This window comes from Pelecanus crispus, chromosome 1 (assembly GCF_030463565.1).
Source record: "Pelecanus crispus isolate bPelCri1 chromosome 1, bPelCri1.pri, whole genome shotgun sequence".
Taxonomy (NCBI): Eukaryota; Metazoa; Chordata; class Aves; order Pelecaniformes; family Pelecanidae; genus Pelecanus; species Pelecanus crispus.
Window position 1 is genome coordinate 144,254,980 of NC_134643.1, and position 27,783 is coordinate 144,282,762.

Below are 27,783 nucleotides of genomic sequence, written 5' to 3' on the forward strand. Positions count from 1 at the left end.
CTAGTTAAACATGATAGATTCAGGGTCCTGGTTTGCCATTTGAGCCATATGTCTTAATACATCCTTTTTAGTTATGATACCCAGCAGCCTCCTAGAGGAGAAAAGGAAAGGAAAGGTCAACAATCATCTCATATATCATCCGGTTTTTTCCCCTGTTCAGCTGCGGGGACATTTTGTGAGTGCTTCCATATAGCACTGTCCATCTCATCCATTCCCCAATTATTATCTTCTATAAAAAGCATTCTCACTTCGTGTATTTCATTTATGATCGTTAAGTGAAATACTTTGGGTTGTTGCCTCCTTTTATTGGGAACATGACTGACTGAGGAGCTACAACTACTGACGCCTTGTACAACACGGTAATGAGTTTCCTTAGGTTCAGGCTGCAGAGGACCAACAGCACAAAAGGAAGGCACCAGCACCCTGAGCTAGGGCATGGAGTTTAGTAATAGGTGAACTAAGCTGAAGGACAGACTTGCTGAAACTCTCAGTCCAACAGCAGAATTCCTTCAAATATGAATTATAATTTCTCCTTTATGTAAACCTAAATGAATTATATCTGTCAAGAAAGATGAGGCCTATGGGATGTCTGGCCCCAAGAGTCAAAAATTTCCTAACCCTCAGTATTAAAGGGCTTTTATTTCCAGTCCTTGAAGGCCACAAGGCACTGAATTATGAAACTACATCATTGTTATAGTTTTTCCACCTTTCATTGCCTGTAAGTGCTAAAAATGAAGATCAAAATTTAGAAATCCCAGCACTTAAAATCAGGACCTAAATCTGTGTCCTGATAATGGTCCTCATTTTCTTAATGCTGAGGACACTGCATTGATAATAACAGGTACTATATATTTGAATAACAAAAAGACTTTTTGTAGAAGTCTAAATTTTAGTCTTCCACATTTGAAAATGATGGCTCTGGTTTTGCTATCCTATTGTAAAGTTTCTTCTTACCACTAGATATTGGGATTGAGCAATGCTCCCAAAATAGCTCAAATCCCATTGGAATTGTGGGATGTTATTTCTAGTGCACATGGTGCTGCTTTTTACTCTTCTGATTTCATGTTTGCTCACACTTCTTCATCTGTTTTTTGTGGACTTTTGGTTTAAATGCCTTTCCATTTTCCTCTAAAGAAAGCTGAGCAGATTAATTTTCCTCCACTGATATCTCTATCACAGTCTTCACAAGCATCTAATCTAGCTGGATGTCTAGAAACAGGCACATCCTTTACAAACAAGACTACTTGCCAGATCTGCCTCTGCTGAAAACTGAACGATAGTGGGAGTCAGAATGGTTTATTTTGTGTTTATCTTTACCTTATCTAAATAATAATACACTAAGGATTTGGGAGAACAGAATGAAACATGATGCCCAGCAAGGGCCATTTTGGCTCTGAGTCTGACTTCATTTGCTGCCCTGGAGAGACACGTGGGCAAGCTTCCCTTATTCTTCAATTCATAAAATAGACAGAAATCAAAATGTTTACTTGACTGTCTCAGAGGTGTTGATTAATTAGCTACTGTCTATACTTGGCTTTACACAGGAAAAACGGTGTTTTTGTTAATGCTGAAGAAAATCTCCCCAGATTCTTTAAGAGTGCTTGACTCAGCATCTACTCACCCACTGCGAGTGACAAGACACTGCCGGAGTCCGAGTTTCCGGAAAATATCTACCACAGTCTCCATTGGTGTGTGGTCAGTGACAGTGAAAGGGCTCAGGTTGAGAATACGCCGCAGCTTCAGTGGATGGGGACTGTTGGGTGGCAGTTCTGGGGGGTCTTCAGTGAAATACACGATGGAGTTGCTCACCACCCCATCCTGACGCTGTCTTGCATTCTCTGTACAACAGAAAGATCAAGGTAGACGGTGAGTTAGTCTTCATAACAAAACAAAAACAATTATCCTCCTTTGGAAAACAAAAGTAGTAGTAACAAAAAGCTACTACTACCTTTGCTTTCCAAAGGAGGATAATGTGTTTTACAAACACATACTTTTGCTTGGTTGGGGTAATTTTCTGAATAAACATGCAGCTCATTGTGTTCACAAACATCACTAATCCATTTTCTGTCAAATTCAAATGATTATATGTCATTTCCTCCATTGTGAGAATCACAACAGAAACTACTATTATATGCCCAAAGGAGTGGAGTCAACAGCCTGTGTACAGTCCCAGCTGGCTTGGAGCAGTATGTTTGTTCCCAGACTTCTCAGTGGAGTGGGGGAAATCTGAACATGGTGAATGGATTTATGAACACAAAGCTAGGAAAAGACAAATTCGCGTTGCAGGGATCTGGGGGTAGTGTGGGTGTTGTTCCAGACCAGCACACCTCTCTGGCATGCAGAGTGAATTTTGTGGTTTTGTACTTAATGCTTTAAATAGAGTTTGCATATCTAGATTTTAAAAGGGCAGAAAAAAATAGCATCCTACTTAAAGGAAAATAGTAAAGAGGGGAACAATACATAGCAGTAAATGAATTTGATAAATTTTTCTCAACATTACATATTTGACCACTTTCAAAAGGTCAAAAGCTGTTATTCATACTTTGATCAAACTATGACATGAACTTTACACTACATCTGGACTCTACATGATCAGTATAAGCCTTTTACTTTAAAGTATGCTCCAACAAGAACTCTCAGCATTGAAGTGGTTTATTTTCTTTGTAGTGTTTACCTCATTTCTACTCCACACTACAGGGCACAACCAGTGTATGGGATGGATTTCCAAATGACAGACAACTTTTCTCTCCCCAGAATAAGCATATCATGTGTTCAGCTCTGAGGGTTTAACTCTTTCTTCTTTTTTGTATAAATTCTTGGAAATGGCTGGACTTATTATCTTTGATTAATTTAGGTTGCTTCTGTTCTTGAGAGGTACAGCAAATCAGACATACTCAAAGCCTATGTATATATTCTTGGAGATCATTGCCATCAATCAAAGTGCAGAAACCCGCTCCTGTGACTTGTAATGTGTAGACAGTAATGGTTTCCAACATGTTCCAGCTGCATTTTTTCCCTTTAACAATCATTGTCTTGTAATATTTCTGGAACCAGAGTAGTGCTGGCTCAGACCTAATATCAGTACACTATATGATTTTCAACCTTCTCACCCCACATGTTACAAGCCCTATTGCAATTTATAGGAATGATGCTAACTTTGTCTCATCTTGTTTTGATTCATACATCTAATTTCAAGTGTGAACATGCCTGCACAGCTCTTTGATATATGATCTGTGGTAAGAGGTAACATTAATCAAACTGAAGGTAACTCCCACCCTTTGATAAAAACCCTTGACAGCTTAGGTATTTCCTTCCTGAAGCTGCACCCAAAGCAATAGGCCCATGCATTTTAGTTACCACATTGCTGTTCCCAAGGCAGCAATGACTCTGGACAACAGTGATTAGCCAAAGCCATGACTTCACTCTTCAAAGTCAAACATCTCTCATGAGAAATTTGAATGATGTAGTACTATTGAGCAAATTCAGTGGCATCAGAAAATGGTGGACTTTGTATGCAGTCTCACTGGATGGAGGAGTTAGAGTAAAGGTAAAACAGAATAACAGATCATTTTTGCAGTCAGTGGGTAAGAGAAAAAGATATAGCTTAACAGAAAGAGCAAAGCAAATGGATGACGATGTCTGGTTTTACACAGTAATCTATGCAGAAGACTTTTGTCATAGCTAGAGAGTGAATTAGTTCTGTCAAATGTGAAATGGCATCTCATATTCAGGAGTTCACAGTTCACAGCCTGTATTAACTATGTTGCTCTCTCAACTCCACACTGGGAAAAGTACATTATACAGGCCACCTGGCTTGTGTCCAAGACTCTGCCTTTTGTACGATGCCTCTGAAGCTGGCCAAATTTGAGAAGAACCCTACAGTGTCAAATACTCCCCTCCGTAAGACTGTAAAGTAGGTGCCATCTGAAATGTAGACACCTCTTCCCAGAGGGTGACTCTGCCCACCTGACCTGCCCACCTGCTCAACAAGGATGAGTGGAAGGATGCAATCTACCTGAAGGTACTTCTGAACAATTGGAAGTGGCATTGCCATCCACTTTACAGGCACTGGATGCATTTCTAGAGCATGCTTAGTGCTCCACTTAGTAAGAAAGAAATTATGTAGGGGTAAATCACGAGGCAGAGCTGTGTGTGAACACATATTCGATGTGGGACTCAACACCTCTTGCCTTCATCCAGGAAGTCAATTGTGTGAGGGAATCGGAGTACTTCCTCAGAGTATTCCCCGGGCCACCACGCTGCAGACAAAGAAGCTGAAGCTTCTTGGTTGAAAGTATGTCTCTACATAGTGCAACGTGTTGTCATGTAGAGGCACTGAAGCTAGTTCAAACCGAGCAGCATTCTGCAGGGCACAATGTGGTGAAAGAAGAGATACTGGTGTGGGCCTGACTCCGCTTTTCAGAAGACCTCATTCCCTGGCTACAGTGCTGCACAGGTGGGGCTTATACTGTTCCCAGACATAACTCCAGTATCTCTGGATGCTGTCAGGCTGAGCAGGAGATAAGAACCGGAACAGGAGAATAAAAGATGCTTCACCACATGTGGCATTTACCTATTGGCAAGTAATTTTATAGTTTAAGGAGACTTAGTGTTATGCTCCATGAACACAACTATGAAGCAAGCTGAGGTGAAGGTTTGCAACACATTAGCCACTCTGTGGTAATGACGAGCAGTGACTTCTTCTGCAATAAATGGAAAGCAACTTTGGCCTTCAATGAAAGAGGATTAGCTATCAAAAAGTTGCTAGCATGGTACAAAACCAGTGTTTTGCCCTGCCCCATACTGGAACCATATACTGTGTCTTTTGGAAAAGTGAAACCAAATCCAGATTTTAAGTCACAAAGACAAAAACCATACTGGAAATAGTAACCGTTTATCACAGAACGACATCAGGATCTGTCATACCCAACCCAGGAGAAAAAGGGTCACCAGAGGTCCCTGGCAGCTAAGGATTTTAGGAAAACTTATCTATGCAGAGAAGTTTTTTATTTTAAATCTCAGTTCTGCCTCAGATCCTATGAAAGATGCTTTTAATTTGAGCTGATCAGGAAACTACCTTTTCCTCTGGAAAATGTGGATGTCAAAAAAACAGTTTTTGAACAGGAAAACATTTTGATCTAAAGTGTTTGCTGAGCTTATTTCTAACTGATTTCTTTGTTATCAGTGCATAGCTGGATGTTTTCATACATCTCCTAGCAAGCCCGTTCAGCCATGTTGCCATTTATGACCTGAATCAAAAGACTCAGTTCCTCAAACTTCTCTGACTAGCTTCAGACAGCATCTGATCTTTCTGTTTTTAAAGTGAGGTCTCTGCATCTTCACTCCATGCAATTTTCCCACTGACATACCTCCCTGCAAAGGAGATGCAAAAGGCTATAAAGTTAAGATGGCAGCAAGTGTTACAGCCATGACATGGCACAGACAGTGTAAAAGCCAGACACAGGGTAGGCTAAATACATCTAATTAAAGTTTTTTACTTCTCACAGGGGAATGCAGAAGGCATTTGAAAATCATTTGCAAAAGTAGGATAAAATACAAACTATTTTATAAATGGTATCAGTTCTTGGCATTTACACATTTGGTAAAAATTCAGACACATATTTACTTTCCTAGTTTGGCCATACAAGGCATCTTTTGTTACTACCAAAGGAAGATTAGCCCTCAGAAAATCAGTTGTTTGAAAGGGGTATTGCAGCTTGCAGCCTTGGACTTCATCTTGGTGTCAGTAAAATCCTCTTATACTGAGATTGGTACACAGAGGATTATAACTTCATGGAGACTTTATTTTGCCTTTTTGTGGAGGAGCGAGGAAGGAGCAACCAGAGATAAGGGGCTTTTAATGAAAAAAGTTAGATTCCCACACTCCTTGGAAGTTAAACTACAATCGTACAATTAGAGGAGCCATAAAACTGGCAGTAAGGCCTGTCTGCTTTCCTGTGTTTTGGGAAATCAGTCATATAACTAAATGCAAAACAGTTCACAATCTATTTTACCTAACTGAAATGACAACTTACACCACAGAAGGGAAAAAATGAGAACAGAATTTCTTACTGAAGATAATTCCACACTACATTTTAAGGGGAGAAAACTGGGCTCTGTCATTTCTTTTCTTCTTCTGTATGTAGTATTGATATAGCATTGGTGACTTTCTGCGGTGGGATGAGAAGAAGGGAATCAAGCAACAGCTGAGTGTCCGTAAATAAATGAATATAAATTTTAGTTCTAATCACTTAGACGGAGTCTTTTTACATGCAGTAGATGAAAATAAATATGCATTAAAAAACCCCATGTGCTTTAAAGAGCATTGTTATTTCAAATTTTATTTTAGCTTTGTGAGAAGTGAGCAGGAAAGTGGCCCCCTAAAACAGTCCTGATTTTCCATTTATGGATTTTCTTTTCTGAAGAATATGGGAGTTTCCATCCGAGACAACAGCTTTTTAAAGGTGCCTGAAGCAGAGGGATGAAACAGGCCCACACAGAGAGGAATAATTCCATGTTAGGACATTGAATCCAATGTCTGGATATGCCAGACATTCCACTCCCCTGTAAAGTATAAAGCAAACATGCCCAGCCAGTGGCCTGCCTGCCCACCAACTGGCCCTCAGCACCACAGGACTGCCAGAATTGGCAGTGGACCATGGGGTTGATTTGCCAGACTCACAGACTTCTGCAGCTCTGGATGCCCTTGGTACAGGGAAGGTGGGAACACTTGCTTTCATCCAATATACCTGTCTTTTCAATCCTCACCTATCCATCAGGCCAACCAGGAAAGGACATGATAGGTCAAAACCTGTAATGACCTGGATCAGGCTCTCAGGCAACCAGCCAGCTATCCACTGGATGCTTGACAAAACTCAGCCATCTTTACCAAACAACATCCTCCACTGAAAAGCTTTCCACCCCTAGTGCAAAAGGCCTGTGTGTGAGAAAAATTGAGATAGTGCAACAGAAAGAACAGGGACTTGCACTTCATCAAATGCTGACAAAGGTTCACAACTGCCCCAGCTGCTTCTGGTGGCCCATAGATACTACAGGAAGCTCAGCACTGCAGTGGCTTTTCATCTGGTTCTGACAAATCTTCTGGCCATATGAGTGAGGTTTTTCTCTGTTGTGTCTAGTAGAGTTGAATCATACTGTTGTGAGTAACAACAAAATTAAGTCCACAAAAGCCAAGCCCATAGAAGTCTATCAGGTGGTATGCTACAATAGAAAAGCTTCCAGCTATGGGTCCTAGCAACTAGTAAAAGCCAGACTTGGGGAAAAAGTTAGGTTTGGTTCTTATTTATCCATTCTTCAAGGTGAATACCACCGGTAACATCCTACCCTATCAAAATTCCTATCAAAATCAAACTTATGTACACTGATACTCTACTCACTTATTGCAAGAATCAGCTCTCGTCTCTGTGCAAATCCAATAAGTCTTTCTGAGTCTTTTGAAACCACTACTGGAAAGCCATTGTAGTCAGTCTCCTTGATTAGTGTCTCGACATCCTCCACCGTCATGCTGTCCTGCGTCAGAACAGAGAGAGGAGCTTCCCCACGCCTTGGTCTCATGACATCAGTTGCCAGGGTTCGGTGGGTGAATTCATCCTTCACATCCAGAAATGGGTAGCCGTTCAGATGAATGTGAGCTTCATAGATCCCTTCTTTCCCAAAGGCGTCTGCCACCCACTTGCTTGTGACAGCTGCAGCCATAAGAGGTACGATGTACTCCAGGCCTCCAGTTAGCTCAAACATAATCACCACCAGAGAGACCGTCATTCGGGTAACACCACCTGCCAACAAGGAAAGCAGTCAAGTTTCCCTCAGTGTTCTCGAAGTATACATATTAAGCAACTCATTTATATTTTTGAGCCTTACACTCAAAAAAGCATGAGATTATTCATGTTGAGTACTTTTCCCTTATACTTTGTAAAGTGGTTTTGGGCTTATTTCGCTGAAGAAAGAGATTTTTCATCTACTGCAATTTTCATCAAAAGGATTGAATGAACTTGCTCAAGCCAAAGATGCTAACATTGAAAAGCAAATAACGAATGCTAAAAGACTGAGCTATCAAACCAGAAAGCATGCCAAAAAGTCAGCTATACTGGATACCTGAGAAACTAAAACTGAATCCTGCCATCAGCCCTCTAAAATGACTCCAAGAATCAGCTAAGTACCATGGCTGGGCAGGTAGGAGCATTGAGAGCTGTCATTCGCATTGGTTTACCTATCGCATTCATACTGAAGAGAAAGCGAAGCATTATCTTTGGGCATGGCATGGTTACAAAATCCTGTGTAGGGAGTTTAGGGCCACTGCAAGAGCTATGTTACAGCTTAAACACTAGCTTTTGATATCAGTATAACCTACAGTTTGAACTGTATACAACTTGGTTTGGGGCCATCTAGGCATGCAGCTGTAGACAGGGTTGTAGCTGTATTTTTCAATCTAGTCTTTCTGTATTAATTTCATAAGCAAGCTCCTCACTCCTTCAGTTTACATTAAAGGATAAAAATAATCACATAACTGCAGACAAGTACATATATATCGTTGAATTATTAGGTAACATTTCTTTGCCTCTGTTCAAAAGGCAAATGTAATGAATCTGCTATTTTTAGACCTCAAACTACAGTACCATTTTAGATGAGAGAAATCAGAAACAGGTCATTAAAAGCTACTTTTAATCTAGGAGCATACAGGAAAATTAAATTATTCATTATTTAACACGATGATCCGGATATGACTTTCATCTGAGGAATGCCTTAAACTTCTGACTCTGAAAAGCTGAGAGCAGATACCAGAGTAAGGATCATTTAATAATATATCTCTTACTCTAAATGAGACAGGTCTTGGGCTTAAGAACGAGCAGTGACATTCTGCTGCATGTCTCACCATACTGTTAAAACAACTGCACCTTGATTTAGACCTTTTGAAAGAGGAAGTGATTTCTGACTAGCAGATCAACTGGAATATCAGAGCAAAATTTTTGTGTATCATTTCTTTTATGAACTTTAAGATCACTTATGGACAACAGGAAGCACTTCACTCTTTTTGACAGTAAGATTCAACCTAGCTATTTTAAAGTGTCTACACTGCTGTAGGTGTTCACATCCAAAGGGGTGATGCAGATTGCCTTTACAGTCTCCGGAGAAAACCAGGCACTTTTGAGGCCAAAATCATCTGTTCATTTGCCTGATTTTAGATGTCTGTTGCCAGATGAGACTGATCTTTCCAGTATCTCATTTTTCTGTTTTGACTGTGAAGGGTATCAACACAGCTAGCTCAGATGTTGATGTCTACATTACAGATATTACATTTAGACAAGCAAATCCTGCCCTTCCTTCCTCTAGAACAGATAGCACAAATGATCCTACTTTTCTAAATGAAGCTCCAAAACTGAAACTTTTCCAGCTCTTCCCTGAGTACATCTTTCATTTCAAATCTACCAAATTACATTAATCATGTGTTATGCCTCCCCACTATTATTTCATCATCTAGTGACGGTATCAACAACAACAAAAGGATGTAGAACATACAAATAAAGAAGGGAAAAGATACAGTCAGGCAAAAACATATTCAGATGGTATGCTTGTAACATTCCTGTTGCATCTATGACTAGAAATTTGATATGTGAGGTATTATTCAATGATCTTGCTTTAGTGGTCAACAGATCATTCCTGTTATAGCCAATAAATCCTATCGGTTGAATGTAATCAGATCTTGGCCTATGGTCAAAACAAAACCCAAAAGACAGCCCCATTGACTGAAGTGTGGCACACAGCTAAAATAACACCCAGAATTTTTACCTCTGTGTAGCTTAAAATTTGACCAGAACTGGGAATTTTGTTCCCTGCACTGATACAGAACACAGTCTAAACAAGGAAGTAGCATTAGTCCAGCTACAGTGGATTTCATTACATCAAAAAGGGAAAAAAAACCAAGCAAAAACCACTCCTTGGAAACCTGTAGCCTAACTTTAATTTTTTCTTTCCTTCTATGTGCTTTTTGGCAGATTACAAGGAGCAAGCATTGGTGACTGCAAGCTTCTATTTTGTTGACTTCCTGGAAGATCACTGGAGAGGCCATTTGAGTAAGCTCCCCATGCTTTAGCCCATCACATCTATTACATTCAGAAATGCCAGCATAGTACCTAACACAAACACAAAGCCCTCATAAACAACTTGTAGGTCCCCAAACATCAGTGTTATCCATGCATGAAGCAATGATCAGCAAGTACTGTACCCAAGCAAGCTGCCGCTCCCACCATAGCATAAAGTCCTGGCGTGACGCAGTCTGCCCCAGGTCTGCACCAGTTCCTGAAGACAATCCAGTCATGATGGTGATATGCCAGCTGCTCTACTCCGATCCCAACCATCCTGCCAGCCATGGCTCCAACAGCCATGCTGGGAATGAAAAGACCTGAAGGGATCTTGAAAAAAATATAGACACATGAGCACCTTGACAAAAATGACTAGTAATGAACCTATTGAACAGACAGTTTATTATTAGTGGTAAGACACCTAGTTTCCTTATTAAATGCTAGCTCTGAAGGCCATAGCCTTTTGGCAGCCTACAGTGATGTTCCGCATGGTCTGAGATAGGTTTCTGCAGTGACTGAGTTTGTGTGGCCACACGTGTATTAATAGCCTTATAGAATTTTAATACATTTTTTAAAGTAATTTTGAATCCTACCTGCTGCATCATACTGAAATTGATAGATAAATGGTGTTTCTCAATAATAGTCTGCTTTTAAAGTCAAGATGCTTCTGGTTTTGCCTTTATTGCTTTCTCAGAAGGAAGTCAGGAGCTGCTGATGGTTCTGTCATGGGCTTGAGAATAAGCTTAACTGAAAATAACATCTTGATTTCAACCTCTATGACAGAGTGCTTTACAGTTTTATTACTACGCTTTCAGGCTAAATCAGACCAGATTTTAAATTAAATGTCAAATGCAGAATAAAAATTTAGAGAGAGGAGGCTTACTGCTCAGAGGCAGCTATTTCTTCATCTCAGTTTGCTATATATTTTTCAGGAATTTCCGTGAATCATTACCTTGTTGCCTGCTACACAGACAAGTCACAGCTAAAAAACAGGATTGAAATGAAAAAAAAGAAAATGAAAATTCACTTTGCCTTGCCTAAGTGCATTTCCTCTTAGATGTCAAGTGCACCTGTCAAGTTGGAGACAAATTTCCTGGTGGAGATCAGATCTGTTGCAAGGGCTTGCATGGAGTTTTTGTTGGTTTTAGAGAGGAAAGGTTGTTATATCTTTTTAATTCTGAAAATATACCTTGAGCTTCCTATACAACTAAATGAACAACCTCAGCATGGCCCAGGGGCATCAGGGCTGATAACAGCAGGAGCTACCTTCCCCACTATATAGTGTTAATGTTGTTGATAGTCAGACAGGGCCTTCTAGATTTGACGGGTAAAGCTTTTTTGCCAGTTCTTTTCCAGAACAGATGAAACTGTCAATTGCTTCTAATCAATTTTAAATATATGGAATAAATAAAGAACCACATATCAAACAAAGAACCAAACTCAGGAGTTTTTAGACAAATGAACAAGCATAACAACAACCAGCTGCCAGCCCCAGCACAAATCACTTTCTGCAGGGAAGGGCATCTCATTTCAAGTCCTCCTCCAGAAATGTTACACCTGTGCTTTTAAATTCCCACTCATTCTCCCTGCTCAGGAAATCAGCAGGATTCAGTCACTGGTCCTAAGCGACCTTCTACCATTCAGTAGTTCTTGTCATCAGGGACATCCCAAAAAGAGAAAACATGAAAGAAAAGCAAAACTTCAACAACATCCTACTATTTTGGGGGTAACAGTCCTTCTAGAAGATGGATCCTCAGTTCCAGCTCAGTTTTTGAGAGAAAGATGAGATGCTTTAGCTTTGAGTGTGGCATAACATATACTGTATAACTCAGAAAAGCTTCCCATCATCTGCTGCAATCAGATCCAGGACTAGATGCTCAGATAATGGGAGCTGTAGACAGACAGATATGCGTTTTATAGGGGCTCTAGCAATCAGACATATAAAACTCACCACAAACAGCTTTGCATATATTGAAAGCTTGGATAAATTGTTCTTGGACCTTTCATCACCATTTATGGGGAGGAGGAAGAATGGAAAGAAAAAGTTGCAAATCCAGAATAATCAAATGATACATCTGTCACTCCTCCCACTCATTTCCTTTTTTTCCCCAAGCTACAGTGCTTAAAAAGATTCAAAAGTAGAACTTTTCAGCTACTTTTCTATTTTTGTGAGGTTTTAAATGTGTCAATCAGTAAATTCAAAGCTATTACTTCCCTGAGCATAGCTGCCTTGAGGCACATCAAGACATTAACCCAAGAAGACAAACAACAATGTAAATAGTCCATATCCCTGCGAGAGCTGAAAGACAGCCACAGTGGGAATCATCTTGAATTTGCTTATTGGCAAGAATTTAAATTCACACCCAGGTTTCTTTTTCACTTAATAAAACTGCAGATGACTAGAAGGTGGAAAAGTAGGGCTCATCCCTTTGCTGCGACAGGGGCCCGCAGAGCAAGGTGCTGGCTGGGGGGTGAGCCAGCAGGCATGTCCACTACACCTCTGTGGCTGGGTGTAGGTCAGAGGCCCACAAGCCCTGCCAGAAAGACCACAGTTGCTGATGGCAACCCATCTATGCAGTGTGCTCACGACAGTTTCTCTGCCTGTCCCCAGTTTACCTTCATGCCAAAAGTGAATATCGTGATGACAATTTTAAACACCAAAGCCAAGGCGAGCTGCCACATGGCAGTGTAGACTCCAGGACCAGCAGGTCTGTCGGGAATATCATCCACCGGCCGGGTCATGTTTGGGTCATTGATATAGTCGCAGAGCTGTGAGGACTCCAGGGCACCGCAGTCATTGAAGAGCTCCGAGATCAGCTCACTGGTGCTCCTCCGGGTGTAGGGGTTGGGGTAGGCGATGATGGCGGTGATAGCTGTTATCACTATAACCTCCAGGACTGGGTATTTCCCCAGTCTGGTGGTTTTTCGCCTCCTGCACCAGGCGATGTTGCATCGGATAAAGAGGGTCCCCCACAGGCCGCCGAAGACACCGAGCAGGATGAAGGGGAAGAGCTCAGCCATGTACCAGGGGGTGTGGTACTCCACGTAGAACAGGACCAGACGGCTGTTTCCAAAAGGATTGATGGACCTCAGCGTGAAGGCAGCCACGAGAGCAGCAAAGAATGACCTCCAGAGGGTTTTTAGAGGAAAGTAGTAGCTGACCTAAAACCAAGCAGAGACTGTAAACACTTCACTGAGTGTGACAGAGGGTGTTTGCTTTAATTATTCACCAGAGCACTGTGCACAGTAAGCCATTGCTGTGTGTTTCATCTGTCACCCTACATCTGGCTTTACTGGGAACACCAGTCCTTACCGCAGCCAGGACATGTTCACAAAGGTATCAGAAAAGGCATTTTCAGATTTCAGATAGGGAGCAGCAACCCGTGAAATATTGATAAATCTAAATACAAAGTTGCTGGCTAGACACAATGAGATGGGTGCTCAGCAGCTCGGCCCATGCAGCACCATGGCGAAAGCTAGAGAAAGCTCAGCACAGTGATACACTTCCAGATTACACAATTTTGTTTGTTTCCAGAAAGCCAGTGCTCTTCTTTTACTCAGATTATGCTAAAATACCTGGCTATTTCTTATTACTAGAAATCAAAGATTATTTTTGCTTTAGAAGAAAACTAAGCATATAAATACTTGAAAAATAAAGAGGAATATTAGAAAAAGGCATCAGTTGAAAGTATATTTGTTGAAGCAAGTGAACTGCCAGGTCTCACCTCTTCCAGACTGAAAAGCACACCTCCAATCGGAGCCCCAAAGGCAACAGAAACTCCTGCAGCAGCTGCAGCCGAGAGCACCTACAAAGCAAATATTTATGTACAAGGCATGAGTCCTTTGAAACACCGAGTATCTGGACAGGGAAATTAAAGGTGATGTGAGCCAACCTCACCTCTCTCCTCTTCCCTTCATTCTTGCTGTACTTTGAGAAAAGGCTGCTGAAGAAGTTTCCGCAGCAACAGGCCACGTGGACTAACGGCCCCTCTTTCCCAAGGCTGAGGCCTGAAGATACCACCAGAACCAAGGTGACTGTTTTGATTAAAAGAGTCCACTTTCCCAGGTAGCCCCTAATAATGAACCCACTCAAGATGGTTTTTATCTGGAAAGCAGGAAGAACATATTGAAGAGCTGAAGAAACCTTTTCTACTCTGGAGTTAAACCCCAGCAGAGTTAAAAAAAAAAAAAATCACAGACTGCTTGAAAAGAGACAGTGATGAAGAGAAAGAAACCGTAGGTAGGGCAACTTTCCCACAGTGATAGCTGAGCAGGGGTTAAGCAGACCGCACTTTTACTGTTCTTATGGGTGGTCCTGTGCGCTGGTAAGGAGTCATACAGAGATCAATAGAAATACGAAACTGTGACATATCTCCTTGGCTTACAGGATCAGAGTTAAACTAGACCCAACTTTAACAAAGCAGAAAAAAGCAAATAAACAACCACAGACTTTTCCCAGTTAAAACAAGAAAAAAAATGTTGTAAATATTTGGAATGGCCATGCCATAAAAGCATGCAAGTATTATGAAATGAGAAAGTCCAAGAGACCTTATTTTTACACATTTCCTCTTAATTTTGCATGTGAGTGGCTAGACTAGAGCACAATGCACGTGCATGACACACAGGCTGCAGGGTGGGATTTGGGTTTGGACTCTGGCCCTGGAAATGGACTGGAGCTAAACATCACCTCACAGGAGAGATTTACCACTCAGAAACCAGATTTACAGTTAACTATGAAAACTTTTTAAAAACACTTACAGATATATCAAATATGTAATGAACACACACGTGACTACTTTGAAACATGGAAATGATTAAATATTTCAAATTATTTGTGGTGGGTTTTTTTTTCCTGATTGGCTATGAAACAATTGGATGCTTCTTCTAGAGATGAAGAAAAAAAGTACTCCCAGATTTCTCAAATTTGGGCTGTTGATTCTGTCTGCCATATTCCTAAGTAATAATCCCAGTGGTTCTATAGCACTTTTAACAAAAGACTGCCCCGATTTCAAAAATTTTAAGTAGCTATGCTGCTTGAATTACAGGGTTCCTCATTTTAACAGCTTAAATAGGGACTGAGGCTCAATATGAAAAATATTGAAAACCAAGTAAAGGTTTTGGCTGCCATAATGCTCTCATGCCAGCATAAAATTGTGTGCAAGGACAGAATTTGCAGAAGATGGACAGCCAGACACTTTTCAGGCATCCCAAATGACGGACATCTAGCATCTTCAGTAGCTTAGGAAACCTTACCTTTGTAGCCTTCCCTCTTTATTTTATTTTGGTTTTATTTAAAGCCTAACCTAGAAAATGACTGGCTTTGTAACTGTCCCAAGTAATTTCATCCAAGGAAAATTCTATATAATCTTCTAGTATGTGCTTCAGCCACAAAAACTTGGAGTCCATAAAGTGATGACTGGGAGCTGTTGATTTTTAATTCAAGCTCTGGTAATGAAGAAGTATGTACATTAATCTGTCACAGTGGCATTTGAACATTTTCTACTATGAAAAATTTAGATGGGCACCTAAAAGGCATGTTAGACAAAGGAATGAAGGCAGATGAGATGGAAAGACAATCTTCTTGATCCTATGCTATCTCATAGTACAGTTCTGGAATGGGAGAAGGCAGCAAATTATCTTTTCTTGGTTTTGTTTGGTTTTTGGATAGTCATCCACAAAGAGAAACTCACCTCTGGGATTCCAGAGCCACAGGCATAGGGAGCAAATACTCTGACCAGGGAGACTGCCAGGAAAGCAAAACATAGAGCCCACATAATGTATAGAAAATAGTTTAGAATGTAAGCACTTGCACCCTAGAAAAATAACAGTAACAAACATTGTTAGACAAATGCAGGTTGGTAAATCTCACGCTTCTACTAGTGATCATGAGGGCATGGAGCCTGGTCTTTTCATTTACATGCTAGGTGCTGCTTTTCCTCAAGAAGGACAAATGGCTTTATATACTCCAACAATTTTATTACTCCTGGAACAAAGCAGCATACTAACATATACCTAACCCAGTCCATACAGTCTGTTTGCAAGGGACCCAAACACCTTAAACAGAGCATCTTTTAAGCACTAAAAAATTAAGTTAACTACAAAAAGTTCCAAAACGTCAAACAAATCTGTCATAAAGGCAAAAGTAATTGGTGATAAAAAAGCACCTAATGAAGGAATCTGCTGTTTCATCCCACGGTGGGTGACAGGGGATGAGACCCTGATACATCTTTTTCTGAGGGCTGGTATTCAAAGCTCAGCTCTCCAGGCAGATGCCGATCTTTTCAAACAACATCCCTGTGTATATCAGTAGCCAGTTTGGTTCACAAATGGGAAGGGTAAAATCATAAATAAATTATTTCCTTTGATATGATGCTATCTATGATAGGGTTGAAAATCATTTGAAAAGACAATAACTTGGCAGATCCCACTCAGACACATCTCAGTCATTTTTGCCCTGATACATTAAAAGCATTCCAGTCAATAATAAAACCTATCTTCAAAGTGAATATCTTTACTGACAGAATGGAAATGCTAATGATCATTAGCAATGGTTGACTGTGCAGTGCCATAGTGAAAGCATAGTCAGTAGTCACCTTCAAGCTTTCTACCTGTCTCTAATGGTCAAGTCAAAACTGTTGTTAAAATTGGCCTTAGAATACCCTTCCCTCCTCACAGGCATAATCTTTTAGATTAATTTCAAAAACCCCACCTACACAGACAAAAGAGAATCTAGTCAGAGGCATCAAATTGACATAAGGAGCTTAAGCCTTCAAACAAACTCCTCTAGCAACGTATCACTACAGAATAAAAAACAAGATGAACCTCAGCGCATGAATTGGTATGAATCCTTCACCTCTAAGTGAACTCTTCCTACCGGATGCAATCCCAGCTGCTCAAGAACATCGGGGCCCCTGTCTTTGCTCTGCAGGACAGCAGCCTGGATATCAACATTATGATAAATCAAGTAGGAAAACAGGCATTAATCAGTTGTATCGTGTCTTCAGTTAACAGAGCTGGCCAGGCCCAGTTCCCAGTCATAAAAAAACTAGAGCTGAGAAGTCTCCCTGTTTGCAAGCCTGCAAGGAATCAACTTTTAATGGTATGAGTGCTTGCTAGCCTCATTTTCCAGGTCTCTGCCCAATTGAAAAGACAGTAAGAGAGCCACTGCCCTTGTCCTTATGGATATATTTGGAAGAAGGGCAATTTGTTAAGGTCCTCTTGTGCTTGCTGAAGTTAGCAGATGGCGTTGCTGCTAACAGCAGAAGAGCAATACGATGCCATCCCCCAATGCCCTGAGACTAAGAAGTCATGGATCCCATGCTTACAGTGATTGACATCTGTCTGTAGTAACCATGGATCTTTGTTGCTACAGCTGAAGACGGTCTCATTTCCTCATGAATGTCTTCTTCGAGTGCTTTCAATTACAAACAGCTATGGCAATATTTACTCATCCTCTAGAGAAAACTCTGGATATGTTGCCCCAGGGCAAAATTCTCCTGTCAGTGTGAACGTGGAGTAACTCCAAAGAAGACCAACGCCGTCACAGCAATTTGGCCCTACAATGTTGAGTGAAAGCTATGTTTTGCTTCTAAATTCATTAGAGTCAAATTAACTTTGTTTCTTTTTACTTCCTCTTCTTTCACACCTCAGAAGTCACATGAAAACTATGTCATCTTGTTACTGCAATCACAAATACACCTACAGCACTGTGGCAGGACCCCAGAAGAGTCTATATGGCCAGTTCAGACTTACCCCTTGGGACAACTCTCATTGTTACATTTTCCAGATATCTGGCATTCTGCAGGTCCAATTGCAGGAGTTTCTAATGATTAATAATAAGAAAAGCTTTGGGAAGTGAAGTAGTAGTAACTCAGTATAGCAAATGGTTCATTTCTCATTCATTACATGCCATTACTAAGGCCCTGAATCAGTAAAAGTCTCAAGCACATACACTGGAATCAGAGACCAAAAACGTTCATCAGCAGAGATGATTCTGCCAAGACCTTTTCCACTAGTGGCTCATAGGACTCACCCTGGCAGCAATAGTAATGGAGCATGCAGGAGAATTGAGCAAAACTTTGTATTTTAGTTTGCAAGACCTAGCAGTATTTCAGATCTAGTGTCAGTCCAATTTAGGTAAAAATGGAGCACAACTGAAAACAACCCTCACAAACTCAGTATGCTGAAATAAAACATATCCCTTAGGATGCCATCCATGGCTGACCAATGCTTGTTTTCTCCAGAGGTGGAGAGCTCTATTCTGACTTGACTTGGGATCTCACAGCTTGCAGACTCCCTCCGGTGGACATTCCAAGTTGGGAAGTGGGTTCCAGGTGTAGAGGGGCTTCCTTGTCTTGCAGGTCTCAGCTTCATGACAGGAGATGCAGAAGCCCTGGGATGGGAATCCAGTCCATTGCTGGATCCAGTGTCACCAGCCATGGAAGACACAGGGCCCTTTTTCCTCTGCTTTGCATAGATGTGAGGCTCCAGAAATGGGGTCCTCAGCTCCAGTGAAGTTGAGGTTAGGACCAGCCTGGATCTGCAGAATAGGGAAGCTCCAGGTCACCAGATATTGGCTAGTGATCTAGCTGAAGGGGATGGCATCTGATATGCTTTAACACACCCACTCCCAGTAAATTTGAGGTTTTGAAACCCTCTTGCATCAAAAAACTCTTCACCTACTCTTTGGTAGCAGTTCAGGACCAGAGGGATGAAGGTTATCATTGGCCTACAAAACAGTGGTTAGGGAAGAAAACATAGCCTAGTATGTTTCAGATGTGCTATTATGTTTTCCATAGTAATTTATAGCAAGACTCTGCTTTGGGCTCATTTTATAGGAGGACTAGAAAACGTTTTTCAAGAGATGCTATAGGAAATGTCACAATTCTCAGTGAGAACATATGTACAGGGTTTATCACAACCATATATGGGCAAAACCACAAGGAAGAACTGATCTGAGTTTTAGTCCTCAAAATGTCAAACTGAGTTGTCTACAATGACAAAGAGTCACAGGCATGCATAAGAAAGAAGACACATCCGACCAGAGTACCTTTAGGGAAACTGTTCCAAGGACTGTCTAAAATGTGCTCAAAATTAGTCCTTCTGTCCACTGTGTATTTTACAGGGCTGTTACCCAAATATCAGGCACAAAATGAAGCAACATACAAAAAAAAAAAAAAAAAAAAAAAGGCAAAATTATCCTGAAACGTAGTCAAATTCAGTGTATTTTGATCCCTCCTACAGTCCTCTACAGCTCCAGGAACCATGCAAACTTGCCCATATCATAAGCCTTTTGCTGCAAACCAGAATTTTTACTTTCCATATTCACATTTTTGTTGGGCTTTGCCTGGGATTTCAATGTAACAGTAATGGACAGCTGTATTATTAATATTTACAGCATCGATCAGGCCATAGCAGCCAGAAGCCCACAGATCTTGGAGGCCCATTTGTTTTGAGAAGAGCGTAAAACCAAGCCAAGATTAACCTTTTTTTTCCACTGTGCCACTATACAAGGGGGTGAGAAGCCCAATTTGAATACAAAGTGAGTAAAGTTTCACAGTGCCCACCCTGCTGATACCTTTCTTATCGGCCCCAGCATACAACAGTCATGACTGCTGATTTCGAGTAGCAGGTGAAAGCAATAAATTTCCTCAAGGATATGCCCTGTTCATATATCCCAGCCTTTCAGAGTAACAGAATGTCAAACACATGCACAGGATTTCCAAATCCCATAACAATTGTAACATTTTCCTCTTTTTTCCCTTCCCACATTTTTTTGTTCTCTTAAATTACAACATCGTCCCCAGTCCTGCAACTTTATACCAGGGTAATATTTCTTCACTGTTACAAAGACACAACCACCCAAGCCATCTGTTGATGAAGACCAACGTGAACCTAGCAAACTTCTGGCAAAGGGAACTGTGGACTGGCAACTGTGCAGAGAGATTTGTGCCTGCGATCAAATGGCGGGAATATTCAGGAACAGTGAGCACCCCTCTACTTTCACTACAGTTAATTAGAACTATGGAAAACTGGGCTATACATATTCACAGATGCTCTCATCTGGTACTACTTGTGCTGTAAACCTAAAGCGGCAACTGAAGGGAATGTGAATGACAAACTTGTGCGGCGATGAACGCGCCCTCAAATACCTTCTGCAGGATGAGACCACCTCCACACTGGGGGAAGATTCGAGACAATCTCTCCAAGTCACCCACTTTTTAATTGCTTGGCTGGAGATGGTTTCTCCCATAGAAGTGTGTATTTTCCTCTCCTATTGTTGACCAAACTGCATTACCAGATATTTTTTTAAAAGCCCCATTACATATTTAGGCCAGTTCTCTGCAAAGCCACGTTCATCCCACCCCCATGTCATATTCAATTTTTGTCATATTCAAGTCATCTGTAGAAATGGTGGGGAGGGGGGAGTCAGGACAATAATTCTGCCAAAAAAATTCAAGTTGTGAAGGGATCAATATTATTCAATACTTTGAACAGCTTAGGTTGAAAATAAAATGTCCTTTTCATATTTTTTATAGAAGTATCATCTGCTAAAAGGAGTACAGAAAGGCTTCTTCTGATGTCTTCAAAGCAAAACTTTTACCTGCTTTGCTTTGAAACAACATTCTTTGTATTTAAAATTACTGCAATTAAAAAAAAAAAAAAAAAGATAGGAAAAAAGTTCTTAGTATGTAAGCTTCATGTCAGTCCAGATCAGCATTTTCCCTTCCTGTCCTCTCCCCCTGCAAATTTTTCACTTTGGCCATCTCCCAGGGAGCACATTATTTCCCCAGCTTTCGGCACTAGCTAAATATTTTGCTATCTGATAGAGAAACTGATTGCAAGGACATAATAAGCCATTCTTACACAGCTCCCACTACTACTCACAGTATTTGAATACATAAAAAGCATCTGCAATCCTGAAAATTTCCTCTTAAATGTATTTGGCAGGGATCATCTTTTTCGTCCCATAAAATTGTGTTTAAAAGAAAAAAAAATGGATAGCAGCTCAGGTCCCCTGGTGATTATGTTATGAGTGTTATGAAACACTTTTGGTTTAATACTGATAAAAAGAGAGAGCGATCTCGCAGTTTTCCAATTTCCATCGCACATGACACTGAAACAATAGGACCTCTCCCAAGTTAAGCAGATATTGCTTGTGGAAATGTCTTTTTTTTTTTTTTTCCAGCGTTCTCAGTTCATTACTTTCTCTTGCAGAGAAACTCTCCGGAGGGAACATCAGCAAGTATGAAAAAAGGGCATTCCTTGGCCTGCCGTGACCCCAACCTAATCAGGTCTCCCGTACCTCAGACTGGCTTACAAGAAGTTCAGACCATTTCTGCCACTGGGGACATTTGTCCCTGTCATCGAATGTAGTTTCATTAGACGTCCAGCAGCACTGCTCGTGGCTGTACCAGAAGGCAGACAGGCAGACACCCTCTTTCAGGTCTGTCATCCAATCCACAGCTAAATCTATCACTCCGGCTAATGTGCCTGGAAAAAGAAATGCAGAAAAAGAAACCGAGGCATTAAAAAATACAAAGTCACAAGGAAAATATAGCAACAGCAAAAACTCATGATTTGGGGAAGCAGCTGCAACGTAAGCATGAACCTAAACGATTCTACGATTCTATGATTCTATGAATATGCCAAACACATGGGGGTAACAGTGAGTTTGCAAAGAAACAGCCACACCAACGTGTTGTCTGACCTTCAGTGTTCTCTCAGGAAGCTTTTATTTTAAATGTTATCATATTCATACTGACCGATTCCCAAATAGGGAAGGCATAACTGATGCAGGGCCTGATCCTGCAGTCTGTCCCAGGCAGGTGCACCACTGACTGCGATAAGCAGGACTTCGTGCGGGGTCTCTATACGCATACTAAGCTGCAGGTCTCAACCCACGCCGTATTTCCGGGGTAGGGGCGGAGGAGGATACGTATGTTTTCCTATAGCCTTACTGGTCCTAACGCAGCAACCTTTTCGAAGGATGATTGCAGTACAGAAACAATATGGATGCCAAATTCTGACTTACCAACTTAACGGAATCGGGTTCTGGATGTGTACCTTGATTAGCAATCCAAACACGCAGAATAAAATTATCCTTCAAATCCTCTCTGTACCAAACAAACCCTTATTCCAGTTTTTCCCCAGTAATTACACGGAGCTACAGTGACACCCGGTGGCCACCGGACACAGACAAGAGAAAAATTGACGTGGCCTTATACAAAACAGAAGATCCTGCTTTTCTAGGGCATTTGCTCATGAGCAACGATACCCTGCCCCTGCCCCAGCACCAGCACCCGCAGCGCAGATGCGTCCTCACGAACGCAACACCAGCAGCAACGGGGAGGCTGGGAGCAGCCAGAACACAGAAAGGCAGACCTGCCTTCAGTCCCTGTGTCCATAGTTTCTAGAAGGCATTAAACCACCAACTTATAAAAAAGTCATTTACTGTTTTCCAAACCCCTCTTGCGTACAATGGAAAGTAGAAGTCAACAACATTTTTACTGGTAAGCATTAATACAATTTCAGGAAACCGGCAATGAATTTGAACAGAATTCATCAGTGCATTTCAGTAGGACTAAAACTGAAAAAATATTTTGGAAAAATGCAAAATGGCTTGGTTTTATATTTCCAAAATTTTTAGCTTTGTGGCTCCTGCTAAGAGTGCAATTATGTGAAGCAGGGCTGGGGGCTGCTCCCCTTTCCCCTAGCAGCTGGGTTCAAGAGCTGGTTTATTTGACCTGGAACTAAAGTTTTCTGCTTTTCATTTCTGTGAAAGAGGAAAGAAAATTCAGGTAATTCTGGCATGTGTAACCTGTTTTTTATTCCACAGAACAGAAAAACCCCACAACTGTTCACAGAGCCTTACACATAAGCATGTCTTCTCGCTCTCTTAAGAAGGATATTTGTCACCAGACTATCAAGCGATGTGACTCGGCTAGCAGTGAAGAATTTTAGTTGTATAGGAATAATCTGAAGAAATATACAGATACACTAGACAAGATCACAAAAAAAGGCTGCAGCAGGGAGTAATGATATAGGTACCAATTATTTTATTTCATGAAGACCTTGGCTTGCTCTTGCTTAGCCTTTTCCATTTTCCCAAGCTTCTATGGAAACAATGAACCATATTCTTAGATGATGATAAATCACTGTGTTGCTACTAACATCAACGTGCGTAGCTTACTGAGTTTTGCAGTAAACTGTAAATTCTCCTCCAATTTTCTGAAATTAAACTTTTTAGTTTCATTTAGGAAATAGTACAAAAAATCCTCAGCCCTTGGCCACGAGCACCAAATGCTATGCCTCTTATATCTCTTGATGGACCTTTATCATCCTCTGCAGTTACGCCAATCTTCAAAGCTCAGATCACACTTAATCAGCCAATTGAGTATTAATGCTACCTAGCAGAAGGTGCAAAGGAGGGCAGGCTTTTGATTGTTTTTCCCCAATAAAATTAATAAACAGAGTGAGGACCAAACATTCCATTCTCTAATAACAAGCTCACATGCACCACAGCGCCTCTAGAAAAAAGAATCCCTTTTGCCAAATGCTTTGGGATCCACATGAGGAGAACGTTACATGCTCTACAGAGAAGAAAATCTTGCAGGGTAATAGTGCAATAGTTAATGCTTCACAAGCCAAGTCACAAGGGCTAGAATTTTTCCAAGTTTTGAATCTCTGCAACTTTAAGTGAAATTAATAGAAGCTGCAGTGTTCAGCATCTCAGAAAGTCAAGCCTTTAATTTCTGGTGCTTACCATGGCTGTCTAGACACGTCACTGCACCTCTGCAATATAGCAGAAGTTTATTTGCCTACTTCTCCATCAAAGAAACTGAACTTGTTCCCTCTTCTGTGTAACCTCCTGCCCAGAATGAAAAATAATGAAGCACTCCAAAGCCAGGAAATGCTGAACTTCATTTTAGGTGTTAGCCTTTCACCTCTCCTTCTCTTTTGGTTGATGATGGCCAGTACTCATCCTTCACAAAGCCCTAATGAGAATGCTAAAAATTTGCTTTGAAAACATATTTTTCCCAATGCATCGGTGCCAGAAAACTGCATCACCCAAGTGACATGGCACTGAATTACAAAGGGGATTTTTGCATATCCAGCTCCAGTACTGGAGCATTTCAGTATTGGTACAATAGCCCTTTTTGTCACATAGCTTTAGAAAACACAGACTCTTTTGCTGATCTTCTGTAAATAGCATATACCTTCGGTTGGCTAGTAATGGTTAGGTTGAGGGATGCCCACTGGTTTGTAGGCAGGATGGGCAAAGTAAAAACTCAGAATTCCTTGAAAATGAGTAACTAAAAATTTGGCTCTCACACCAAAAATTTTTAGGCTCATTTCCCCATACATTGCTTTGTACATGAGTGAGGGCTATTGCCAAATGGGATGGTCCTCTCCTTCCTCCCTCTATCAGCATCTTTCTGTCAGCAATATTTTGATTGCTTGCAGCCCTGTGGTGACCAACCCTGCTGAGCCTGCCGATCAACTGAAAACTAATCTGGCCAAAACCCATCTTTTCCGCCAAGCCAGTTCCCAGATCCACCTGCCCTGTGCAGCTGCACATGCACAAGGCAACAGGGTCTGATGGCAGGGACATGGGAGAGCAGAGATTACTACTTTTGGCCACATCAGCTTGTGCTGGCTGTGGAGGTGCAGCCTTTGACGTGTTGCAAAACCTGAAAGAGTCAGTTGACCAAATCGGTGGTATTTAGGCTTCTAGATCAGCTACGCTCACTGTAGACTCCTGGGCCTAAGCAACTCTTCCAAGCGTCTTTGGAAACACGTGGAGGCCCCTGCCATCCCCTTCCTCAGGAGTCCCACCTTGCTGCCCTCCATACCCATCAAGGGGGCAGCAGGGGCAGGCTGTTCCACAAGACTATCACACCTAGATGCTACTCCTGCTGCTTTCCCTCTCCTCTCCCACTCCCTGCCACCCCCTCTGCTTGCCTCTGTTGATGCCTGGACTCAGCTGCCCAAAAGCTCTCCCAGTGTCTGTGCAGCTGAGCCAGGCTGCTCCCTCTGCCTGTTCAGCAGGGGAAGAGAGACCATGGAGGATGCAGGCTGGTCCACGCAACCCCGTGTGACTGTGCAGGTGCCCTCGGGGCAGGCTGCCTTCTCTGAGCAGGCGATATTTCAAGTAGAGAAGGAAATGACATGAAGTGCCTCTTGACTGCACCACTAACCTCACCTCCTCCCTCCCCAAACCTGGTTAAGAAACCTCATCCACTCATCAATAATCCCCCCACTCATCAAAGGCGTGTTGACCCCTCGCTGAGGCTGAGATGGTGACTCTCCATCTTTGCCCTGTCCCAGAAACACTGGAGGCACAGAGCACATGTGTCATTTCAATGGGAGGCAGAAAAAGTCTACAGAGTTCAGCCCAAATCATGAGCACACAGGTAATTTTTGTTCTCCGGATGATTCACAAGTCCTTGCCCCAGTTTAAAAACAGATTAATTTGATTTGACTCTGAGGTAAAATATGTTGCAACCTTGTCATTGAAAAGGTTGCAAAAGCTAATACAGCAGCAGCTTACCCTCCATCTCTGTTCCCAAGCTAGACGTACCAGCATTAGAGCTTATCATAGGTCAGCAACTCTAGCTTTCAACAACCTTGAGGATTTCAGAATAAGGTTTCATTGCAAACTGGAACTGAAACAAACATACTGTGATATTTTTACTGAAATGGAAATGAGTGAATGTATAGCACATTGTCTGTATGAGGTTTACTGACCAGCTTGTGGGAGGTCACTAGAGTCCTCAAGGACTTGCTCTAACTTTATTTGCAAGCAGGATTTTCCATCCCAGATGAGGCCAGCTCTGGCCTTCAGACAGGGTTCAGCAGCCCTGGTAGTACATGGTCTATCAGACTCTCCTCCCATTTCACATTTCCATCAAAGCTTTTGTGAAAACAAGTATATCTCTATGAAAGAATATAATTTGCCAAAAATGTCACTTCAGCAACATTTTCTCAAGAATTTCCCCAGTACTTCTGAGGCTCCTGAACAAATTGTAATAAACTTATTAACTTGACAGTTGGTCAGCAGGATATTCACACCATTTGGAAATTGTGAAACTTTACACCATGCTTTTACCAAGCAGCGTGATACAAGAGCACCCTGACATCACTGAAAAAGCATAAAAAATGGCAGCTGTTTCAACTTGGTAATACAAGTACAGCTTTCCAAGTTGGAAGATGTGCTAAACTGAGCAGAAGACAGGAGCAATTTGGGAAATTAATGAATTTGCCATCTGAGTTTGAGCCAGCTGTTAAATATGTAATGTCTGTCTGGCCTGGAAGCAGATCTGAAGCTGAGTCTGAAACCGTATTTTCCCTTCATGCATATATAAAGACAATAACCTGGTGGATATAGCAATTTACAAAGCTCTGCTTTGAGAGTCCACAACCAACACTTTCCCCACAACATACTATGTACTTGCAGAATTAAAGTAAGTGAAGACAAGAAAAAAAAAAAAAATCCTAGCAACAAAATTGACTTCTGTGAATCAAAGATTCAGAAAGTCAAAGTAGTCCATTGAGTGTAAAGCGCTCAGATGCGTATTTCCAAAAGCAACAGAAAAATCCCTCTACTGGAGAATAACATTTTTTCTAGGTCAGCACTCAGCAGGACACTTTGCAAGTGGGTATTTTTATTAAGCATTATAACTGCATGGATACATAGCTGTCTTTTTAGCTTGAAACATCAATGGAGAGACAATGAAGTAAAAAGAGAAGCAGATGGCACTGCAGCAAATGGGTGAGATAGCGTTACAGTTATGCCCAGAACTAACACACACGTACCTGCCAGTAGTCCTATGAGAAGCATTACAACCCATCCTGACCAGGCATCCAGCAAACTCTTGATGAACTCCCATATGGATTCCTTACTTTTGCTTGTAATCTGAAATGAAACATATATATATAGATATGTTGCTGATTCAGGCTGACATAGTTTTAGTGTATAATGTTTAAAACGAAAAATTTTTAACATCCTAGAAGATGTATATAATTTCTCTACTCTCTACTCCCCCCAGTCCAAATCACTTTTCAGAGCTGCTCTGCCAATTAAGTTGCTGGAAGCCCTTTCATATTTACAAACTCAAGACATACCACATCCATATTTTTAGAAATCCTCCTCAAGTCATACAACAAGGTAGGAAGCTATAAATTTGGAAAACTGCTTGTTTTCCTCACCACCAGCATGGCTGTAACCCAGGGATTGCAAAGCATCAAAGCCGAACACCTTTACCTTTCTATGGCGGTCAGTGTCACGTGATTTCTCCCGCAGCCAGTCGATGGTGTGGAAATCTTCGTAAGTCCCAACGTCGGGGAAAGGCTCGTCCAGAAAATCCATCAGGTTGCCAGAACCATTCATGTCTCCTGCATTGACCATATTAGGGTCTATATGTAGAGGAAAAGCAAGTATGTCAATAAATTCATGCAGCTTTGCCAGACATTTCAGAATCAAGTTTTCCAAAGTACCTCCAACAAACCACGAAGTCAAGAGAGCATGAGTCAGTAGTCCTGGTGGGCACTTACTGAAACCTATGCACTGCCACTAGAAAAAGTATTTCGCTGAAGATTACTTCAACAGCTTAGCAAACCCTAAAAAGCACATACAAAAAGCACAGTGTCCAAGTGCAGAAATACCAGCTTTCCTGAAAAC

The 27,783-nt window shown here is 41.4% G+C and overlaps 1 protein-coding gene across 2 annotated transcripts; it reads right to left on the reverse strand.

The window, feature by feature from the left end:
- CLCN4 (chloride voltage-gated channel 4) lies at positions 1-27,510 on the reverse strand. Of its 2 annotated transcripts, XM_009479004.1 has the most exons (11): positions 27,367-27,510; positions 26,919-27,018; positions 21,406-21,593; positions 15,791-15,913; positions 13,999-14,205; positions 13,826-13,906; positions 12,717-13,262; positions 10,244-10,430; positions 7,398-7,796; positions 1,622-1,838; positions 1-91 (listed from the first exon to the last, which is right to left on the reverse strand). In XM_009479004.1, the coding sequence occupies exons 1-11, from the start codon at positions 27,508-27,510 to the stop codon at positions 1-3; spliced, it is 2,283 nt and encodes a 760-aa protein (XP_009477279.1). The 2 variants fall into 2 exon arrangements, with proteins under 2 accessions (XP_009477279.1, XP_009477280.1); XM_009479005.1 differs by lacking the exon at positions 13,826-13,906 and having other exon boundaries at positions 27,367-27,492.
- Positions 27,511-27,783: the final 273 nt, after the last annotated feature.